General features: G+C 34.9%; 2 protein-coding genes across 2 annotated transcripts; both read left to right on the forward strand.

Annotated features, from left to right (window-relative positions):
- Nucleotides 1-749: 749 nt before the first annotated feature.
- On the forward strand, nucleotides 750-2,344 carry LOC101250331 (large ribosomal subunit protein uL5c). Its single transcript, XM_004246621.5, has 2 exons — nucleotides 750-1,170; nucleotides 1,599-2,344. The coding sequence occupies exons 1-2, from the start codon at nucleotides 919-921 to the stop codon at nucleotides 2,142-2,144; spliced, it is 798 nt and encodes a 265-aa protein (XP_004246669.1). The 5' UTR covers nucleotides 750-918; the 3' UTR covers nucleotides 2,145-2,344.
- Nucleotides 2,345-5,246: 2,902 nt separating this feature from the next.
- On the forward strand, nucleotides 5,247-7,715 carry LOC101246465 (transcription factor SRM1-like). The gene is made up of 3 exons (XM_004246872.5): nucleotides 5,247-6,344; nucleotides 6,807-7,126; nucleotides 7,208-7,715. The coding sequence occupies exons 1-3, from the start codon at nucleotides 6,040-6,042 to the stop codon at nucleotides 7,498-7,500; spliced, it is 918 nt and encodes a 305-aa protein (XP_004246920.2). The 5' UTR covers nucleotides 5,247-6,039; the 3' UTR covers nucleotides 7,501-7,715.
- The last annotated feature ends 1,190 nt before the right edge of the window (nucleotides 7,716-8,905 follow it).

Here is an 8,905-nt window from a genome sequence, read left to right on the forward strand (position 1 = left end):
ACATGTGTATATACAATTTTCTCTCGCTTTATACAAACAGAAATGCAATTTATACATTTCGTTTCTGTTTGAATAAGCGAGAGAGGCGAGGGAGATTCGGGAGAGTGGTGAGTGAGATTTGAGATAGGTGAACAAAACTATATGTATCTATACAATTTTCTCTCACTTTATACAAACGCAAACACATTTTATACAATTGTGTTTGTATAAAAAACGAGAGAGGTGAGTGAGACTGTCACAAAACGAGAGTGGCGAGCGAGATTCCACCAGGGAGAGTGGCGGAAATAGCAATAGTTTGCTATAGGGTACAATTAAATCAAAGTATATTTATAACATTTAATTTAAATTAACAGTTTGCTATTATATACAATTTTCCTGATTTGATACGATCTTCATTCAATAATTTTTAGCCCAAAACTTAAGCTAACATTTAACCATAAATTTCATCATATGTTTGGCTTAATTTTTGGAAACATATTTCACTTTTTTTAAGAAATGTATACTAATAAGTTTTAAAAGTTATCAAAACTAACTATAAGTTTGTATTGCATAACAAAATAGAATAAAAAGATTCACTATCGTAACAATTAGTGTCCATGTCACTGAAGCAATATGGTAATTCAGAGATAGTGCAACAAGCATCATTGCATACATTATGAAGTAGACGAAACATATTGTTCGTCACTTTTATCAATAATCATATCGTCATTTTCTTATTTACTGAATATTACATCATTATTTTGATGTTCACGTAAAAAATTTTACTTGAAAAATCTATGGCGAAATGGATCCGAATTTTTTTTACTTAAACATTCACAAATTAAAATTTAGTAGAGAGAACTCTGTTATATCCACAAAGAACATCTTATCCAATTACCCTTTTATTTTTCACACACAGAGAGAAAAAGCTCAGAGAAAATGGCGGCTTCTCCTCTTCTTCTACACTCCACGGCCTCCTCTTTCTACAATGCTGAGTTTCCGGCGTACTCCGTTCGATTGCCGGTCGGAAATACCAAGGTCCGGTCGTCCAATAAATTGACGGTGAAAGCTTCAGCAACAGTACTAGTGGATAAAAGTGAAGCTGAAAAAGTTAATCGTCTGAAAACAAATTACCTCGAAAAGATTGTGCCGTTGTTGAAGGAAGAATTCAGTTACACCAATATTCTTCAGGTAAACTTAGGAGTCGTTTGTCCATTGCATTTTTTTTCCAGAACAGATAAAAATTAGGGCTTGGGAAAGGGAAAATGGGGGAATTGAACAAATTTTTCAGTTTTTAAAAAAGCTTAGTGCAGGTTCAAACACAAATTCAATTTTCAATTATACTTTTCAAGTTAATTTCAATTTCAAAGCATATGTACTTCTTTAGCTTCAAATTTTACAACTTATATCTACAAATTTGAACTGTTTCTTGTTTGTTTGATTAAATGTTGAATTTTAGAGTTGAAATGCTGAGAAATTAGTTTGTTTGACACTATTATCATTTGAGGAGTGAGAAATCACAGTGAATATTAGTTGCATTGACCTATTGCTTCAAACTCTATTATTATTTTTTAGTTTTAATTTGATTTGATACGGAATGTGGAAAAACCGTGTTTTAGGTTCCGAAGGTCGAAAAGATTGTGGTAAATTGTGGTATAGGAGATGCTGCACAAAATTCCAAGGGTTTGGATGCAGCAATGAATGATTTGGCCTTAATTACAGGGCAAAGGCCTGTGAAGACTAGGGCTAAGAATGCTATTGCTACTTTCAAAATTAGAGAAGGTCAACCGCTTGGAATTGCTGTTACACTTCGAGGGAATGTAATGTATTCGTTCCTTGACCGGTTAATTAATTTGGGGCTTCCTCGAACGAGGGACTTTCAAGGCGTAAACCCCAATAGCTTTGATGGTCATGGAAATTATAGCATTGGCTTTCGTGAACAGAGTGTCTTCCCAGAGTTAAGTTATGATGCTCTTGGTAAGCCAAGAGGGATGGATGTTTGCATAACAACAACAGCTGAGACAGATAAAGAGGCACACAGATTGTTGGCTCTCATGGGTATGCCATTTAGAGAAGGTTCTGGTGGACAGACAACTTTTACGAAAAAGAAAAAGCTTAGAGCTCACCATTTTGACTCGAAGGCGAAGCAAAGGTCTAGGAGATGAGGTGGATCCAATCTCCAGGGATAATGAGTTGATTTGTTGTTTTTTAACTGTTTTGTGGTTTATCAGTTGTTTTTGGCGTACAATTTGAATAGAAAAATCTGTAATTGCACTTTTACCATCTGGCTGGTGATGTCTCGAATATATGTTATTTACGTTTTCTTCCTCTAAAAAAAAAAAAATAAGAATTGTTTTTATCTCTAGTTAAGTTTTTACTATTCATGAATCTTGATTACTGTAATTTGTATGTTATTAAATATTTCCTACCCGCTCCCTTTTCTCGTCTGCCATTTACTTTGATTTCAGGCAAAGAGTTTCTCTTGTTAGCTCCACCATATTCACATTTAGGTGAGTTAACATCTCTGCTTTTATCTTTTATCGTATGTGATAAGGAGTATTTGCGGGCGATATCTTATTTACGTTTTCTAAATTTGTCCTAATGCTTAACACTTGATGTGTGTGAGGCTGTGGAGTCCCATACTTATTTCTACTCCCTGATCCCCCACCTTTCTCCTTTCTTCCTCTAAGGTTTATTTATATTCGCATATTAGAAAGTCACAGTTATTTATAGTATATACCATGTTGCTGAATCTTTATTCCCTTGGCTTCATTTTATTCTGCTCAAATTGTACAGAGTTTTTTCTTTCAAAGTGTGTATGAATGTGCTTTTTAGTGGTTTCAGGTTCTATGTCATTTGATTTGGTTTTAACCTGTTCTTGTAATGCTGCATTCTGATTTTGCTAGATCTCCATACTGGTACTCCAAGATAGATATCTAAGCCTATTCTTTGGTTGTTTGCCGCCCCTTAAAAAAGGAAAAAAGAAACTCAAAAGGGAAGCTGTTGTTATTTCTATCAAATTGAAATCATTCCTGCCACTTATGTTATTGTGAACACAGCCAGAAGATTCTGGGAGAAATTAAAGTAAAAGAACCTACTTTCATAGGGTACTTGTGTTGGTTTGGGTCAATAAAAACCTTGTTCTTGACGAGTTAGACTACAGAAAGTTGATGAAATCGAGGATGTGTTATATCCTTTAGATCGATGAAGAATTTAATGGTGGTGCTCATTTTTTGAGTGTATAATGTGTCTGGTAAAATATCCTTAGAGAATTGTTACATGTTAAAATATATTATCTAACTAATTCTGGTTAATTTTGCGTAGCTGTCTTTTACTATTCTTCATTTATCTTTAGAAGTTTAGCATTTAAAATTTCTCCATTTGAATTTATGCTAACAAGCCATGAAGCTGAGATGAATATCCTTCTATTCTGATGCCTTCATTGTTGTTTCCTTTCCATTTTAATATCATCACTTATAATATGTCTAACCATGATGAACCTTCTGAATAGTGAAAGAGCAAGGGGTTTAATTACACTTCTTGGATTTGAGGAAGATTTTACTGTGATTGGTCCAAAGGGCGGGTCACAGACGGATTTCTCGGTTACAAAAAAAAAAGCAATCTTTTTCAGTTGATTGTTATTGATCTCTTGGTTCAGACTAATTTGATACTGATGATGCTCCTCTCCTTTTCAAAAGACACTAAGCTTATAATGAAAAAACACACAATTGGCTAGATATTGCCTCAGGAAAGAGAGTTCGAATTGCTTCTCAGTTTATCAAACATTACTTGTTGCTTCCAGAATCCAGATACTGATGAACTTCTTTTGCAGTTTTTCTGTTTTGAGTCCATTTAATGGAAACATTCGCGCCACTTGAGGTAATTATTGCTTTGCTTGTTTATCTGGTAGTTGTGTTTTCTTGTAAATCTTTTAGTGGAATTTTCTCCTTTTGCAATTATATATTTTCTGGAAGTTGTCTTTGGGTTACTGTGGAGGAAAACATTTTCCTATGTTTGGTTGGTCAATATGTTTGGAAACTATTTTCTCTAGGAAAACTAGTTCTTCAAAAGTAAGGAAAATGACTTCCTTAATGGAAGTAGAGAAAACAAATTGGATAAGTGACTTCCAAGTTTAATGTCTCCGCCCACCCACCCACCCAATCCGTCCAACTCCTACCCCTTGACCATCCCCGACCCCCGAACCCCCACTTCCCGTTGCATCCTGCCTCCATAGTATTTTGCCAGATGATATATAGATGCTCTTGAGATGATATTTTCTTGCTTACTTACCAAACACTAGAAAATACTCCCTCCGTTTCAAAAAGAATGTCCTAGTTTGACTTGAAATGGAGTATAAGAAAAGAAAGAAGAGTTTTTAATCTTGTGGTTTTAATTTAAAGTTATGTCAAATGTACCAAAATGCCCTTTAATCTTGTGGCCTTAAACATGCCACGTGGAAAGTTGAAGTTAAAGTATTGCCAAAAAAGGAAAGGGGTCATTCTTTTTGAAACAGACTAAAAAGGAAACTAGGTCATTCTTTTTGAAACATAGGGAGTATATATATATATGTGTGTGTGAGATTTCCTTATGGTTGAATGCATTATTTCATAGGTTATACAACTTATCACTATAGATCGATCACTCAGAAGTTTGCTTTGATTGTGGTTTGTGATCATTAGGTTCTGCCAGTTGCGCTGACGTTTTTTTGGTACTCTTCTTTAACATGCTTTGTGTTTATGAAAGTTAACTTTTAGAGATATAATTATTTCTTTGAAGTAAGATCTTTCATGGCTTTCCATATTCGATTTTTGTCATGCTTTTGTAAATCTTTCCTTTTTCGATCTGCTTTAATATGCTTTTCCTTGAGTCGAATGTCAATTAAAAACGGCCTCTCAACCCCTTAAGGTAGAGGTAAGGTCTATATACGCTCTATCCTCCCTAGATCTTAGTTGTGGAATTTCACTGTGGTATTTTGTTGGTTTTGAAAATCTTCCCTTATTCAATCTGCTTTGATATGTTTTCGTTGAGCCGAGTGTGTAGCGGAAATTGCTTCTCTGCCTCTCAAGGTAGGGGTAAGGTCTATGTACAAAGGTAAATCTTCCAAACCTGACTTGTGGGATTACGTCGGTATTTGTTGTTGTTGGTTCCATAAATATTCCATTCAAAATGAACAATAATTTTCTATTTCATGATGTATAAAGGTAATAACGACAAAAGAAAATGTGCATACAATCACAGATGGTTGATTATATATTGGTTTTGGGGTAGATTCTGAAGAGTGATACTCACCTACTCGTATGTCATGAGATTCATCTTGTTTCTATCTCATGAGGGAAAAATTGTGTCAGCATTTTCCGGGGTCTCCTTTTTAACATGCTTTTAGTTGAAAGTTTATGTGTAGAGATTTGCGTGTTTCCCAAAAAGGAAAAATAAGAATTTTTTAGCTTTCCTTTTGATTTCTTGTCCTGGATATAATACAATTTGTCTTTGCATGTTCCCTAGTTTTAAGTGGTTAGATTGTGTCACAAGACAATGTGGGGTTTTCCTTTTCTTTTGATAATATATGTTGGATTGATAATATATGTTGGATTGACAGAATTTCTTTCCCGTTATGTGGTATAAGGCCATTTTTTGCGTCACTAATAAGAACAAAAATATGTACTTCAGTGGTATAATTTTTTCTTATCTTGAGACAAATAGTTTCTTCTTTGTATTCATCTTTCTTATTATAAAACCTTCCATCCGATCGAAAAGGTAAAGAATTATGATGCTTTCATAAAATGCTTCGTGGGGACTTCTTTGGGTAGTATACCACTTGTATCTTCATGTTTGCTCGTTTTTCCGGTCACATATTACTTCTCTTAGTATTCATAACTGATTTAAAAGAATACATGTCTTGCTGCGATTGTTTATGTTTACTAATTGTCAGGGGTTACAAAAAAATCTTATTATAGATGCTTGGTAATTATGGTTGTTTGTCATATATTGACACTCATCGGTTTTCTGAATACGATCTTCCCTTTTTCATGCTTGAGCCTTCTCTTGTAGATCTAAAAGAAAATGAGCACCAATAAGACATGCAATAGCTCCTTCTGGACTAGGGAGGAGGATAAAATCTTTGAGAATACCCTAGCGATCTACTTTAACAATAACAATCTATTGAGGATGATGGAAGAAGCACTTCCTCAAAAATCACTTCAGGACATCAAGGATCACTATAATATACTCTTAGAAGATATCAATGCCATCGATTCTGGATGTGTTCCATTACTGAATTATCTGGAAATGCAAAGCAATGCCAACCAAAATTTGAAAGCAGACGCCAAATGGCGAAGAGGGACTCCTTGGACAGAAGAGGAACACAGGTAGGTTTCCTGTAGTATTCTTCTTCTTGTTTTCTTGATCTATCTCACTTTCTGTTTTATATCCTATCTGTTAGAGAAGCTAAGTATAGTTGAAACGATTAGCATTGAAAACACAGCACATATAGTTGAAGTGAGTGCATATACCAACGAGGCGAAAAAGAGTGGCAATGGAAAATTTAGCAAGTGTTGGGAGTCACATATCCAAAGGACATTTGTTATCCCATGAATTTAGGTCCCTTCCTCTTTTTGTGAAAGGAACAAAATGAATGGTGATTTTATTCTTGGGGTGGGGGTGGGGGTATTGTCTGTGATTTTACACAGTGCATACTGAATAAACATGTCTATGGAATCATACCTATTTGCCTCTGGGCTTTATAATATGTAGTGTGTGGTTAACTGATTAAGAGAAAGTAAAACTTTGCTGCCTGATAATAACTTATTTCTCTATCTTTCCTGCAATAGGTCATTTCTCCGGGGCCTAGATATATATGGAAGAGGTGACTGGAGAAGTATATCTAGGCACTGTGTGATTACAAGAACAGGAATGCAGGTGGCTAGCCATGCACAGAAATTTTTCAAGCGCCTCGAAGCCGCCAACAAAGGGGAGAGAAGAGCAAGCATTCTTGATATTACTAGTGCAGATGCTGAAGCTGCTGGAACTTCCCAAGTTCCAAAAACCGAGGATATGATTGGGCCAGCTTGTGGAGGATCACAAGTAGTGCCAAACATGTCGCCTCAAGAAAGTACCAATGCTGAGCAGCAGATGACAACAGTTGCTGAAGGTGAGTCCTCAGGCCATAATGCTGCATTTATCGATGTAATAAATAGTCTGATTCCTGATGTAAATGTTGAGTTCTTTTCAGACATTGATGACCTAATGACGGAGCTGGAGGACGCTACTGCTGCTAGCAGTGGAACTTACAGTCATGCCATCACTAGAATTGGGAGTGAACTAGAAGCATTACTCGCTGAGCCCATGGATGTAGACAACGCTATTAGTTCCATTTTTGATGATGAGAAGACACCAGCTTCCCGTTATGCAGTTGTAGAGGCGGCTCCTCCTTATTTACCTCCCTTCACCCCCTCATCTAACACCACTGTTGATGATGAAGGCATTTTTGATACCGATGACCTGTTCATAGATCAAATGTTCTGATTTCGTGGCGTGGAAGCTGTTTATGTTGATATTAGTTGGTCACAACCAGATGACTATTAATCTTGATACTGCATCTGTTTTTTTGAAGACTTGTTCCATTATACTAGACGATATTGCTCTTCTTTATTTTCTCTTAATCTGCTGCAGAGAGCAGGATTATGTCTATCTTCAAAGGTTGATTTTGGTTGAATTTTTCAATAAAAAAACTTTAGCAATTCGAGTTCTTGCATGCTCTTTGTTTATTTCTGTATTCTTATGGCTACCTGATCATAAAACATACCTAGTGCTTTGAGGAGTTGTATACCAAATTGGTGGATAAATGGGAACAAAGAGTAATTTACTAGCCACCACCTGCGGGGTGAGGGTGCTATCAGTATCTTTCAGATTTCGAGATTCAAACAAGTCTTTCTTTAAATTGGGACAAAGGTAGTACCAATTTTTTTGAAAAAAAACCGACCCTGCAACATAGTATAATAACTCAGTAGTTTTCACTCAAAACACAATATGTGTTAAAAATTACTAGATAAACACCTAGTAATATGTTTCAAACTCAATAAGCCAAATTTTTGAGAAGTAGACTGATTCGAATTCATCATATAAATCAAGTGTTCAATAAAACATGTAACCATTTCACTTGTCTCTAAACTTAATATCAGTGATCCCAGATATTCCTCTGTTGCTTTATGTACACTCCATGCACCCATTTTACCCAGAAAATGTCTTACTTCTGTGAAACCCGTCATAGTTGTTATATCCTGTATTCAGATTAACAAACCAGAAACAATAAAAGATGAAAAGAAAAAGAAAAGAACTATCACAGAACCCTTAATCCCCTCAAGTACCCGAAGTTGTAGATAAATTCCCGTCATGTCCTGTATCTCCACATTAGTCAGTTTTTGCTCCTTTCGAAGTTGGCTCATTCTATTTTCTTGTTTCAGTATTTGATTTTGGGAAAAGGGTCTGATATACCCATCAACTTTGTCATTTAGAGCTGATATACCCCTTGTTATGAAAGTGGTTCATATATACCGTTACTTGTAAACAAATGACTCACATATACCCTTTTCCTCCAACGAAAATGAAAAATATAATTTTAATCTAAATTTTTATTATTTTTTTCTAAAAAATATAATCCCATATGAGTAAATTTAATCCTCGTCAGACATATTTTTTTGACTTTTTTTTGTTTCAATGACTAATTTATAATTATTATTTTGATACAAATTTAATTATGTTTCACTAATATTCTTGTAATATTTATTGTAGATGATCAAATTTTTTTTTTCGAATACGAAATTAAATTACAATACACACAAAAAAAAATAGTTTAATTTTTTTCTCTTTAAACTAAGGAATGAAAGAAAAAAACAAAATAAGAATAAGAAACTCAAATGATTATAATAAA

The sequence above is a fragment of the Solanum lycopersicum genome, chromosome 9, assembly GCF_036512215.1.
Source record: "Solanum lycopersicum chromosome 9, SLM_r2.1".
NCBI classification, from domain to species: Eukaryota; Viridiplantae; Streptophyta; class Magnoliopsida; order Solanales; family Solanaceae; genus Solanum; species Solanum lycopersicum.

What these genes read in the sequence shown, in the direction of transcription:
- LOC101250331 (XM_004246621.5), top strand. Translation starts at nt 919, where the DNA reads ATGGCGGCTTCTCCTCTTCTTCTACACTCCACGGCCTCCTCTTTCTAC. An exon ending in GTTACACCAATATTCTTCAG is followed by an intron (nt 1,171 to 1,598) that starts GTAAACTTAGGA and finishes ACCGTGTTTTAG; the next exon opens with GTTCCGAAGGTCGAAAAGAT.
- LOC101246465 (XM_004246872.5), top strand. Translation starts at nt 6,040, where the DNA reads ATGAGCACCAATAAGACATGCAATAGCTCCTTCTGGACTAGGGAGGAG. An exon ending in TGGACAGAAGAGGAACACAG is followed by an intron (nt 6,345 to 6,806) that starts GTAGGTTTCCTG and finishes TTCCTGCAATAG; the next exon opens with GTCATTTCTCCGGGGCCTAG. An exon ending in GATGACAACAGTTGCTGAAG is followed by an intron (nt 7,127 to 7,207) that starts GTGAGTCCTCAG and finishes AGTTCTTTTCAG; the next exon opens with ACATTGATGACCTAATGACG.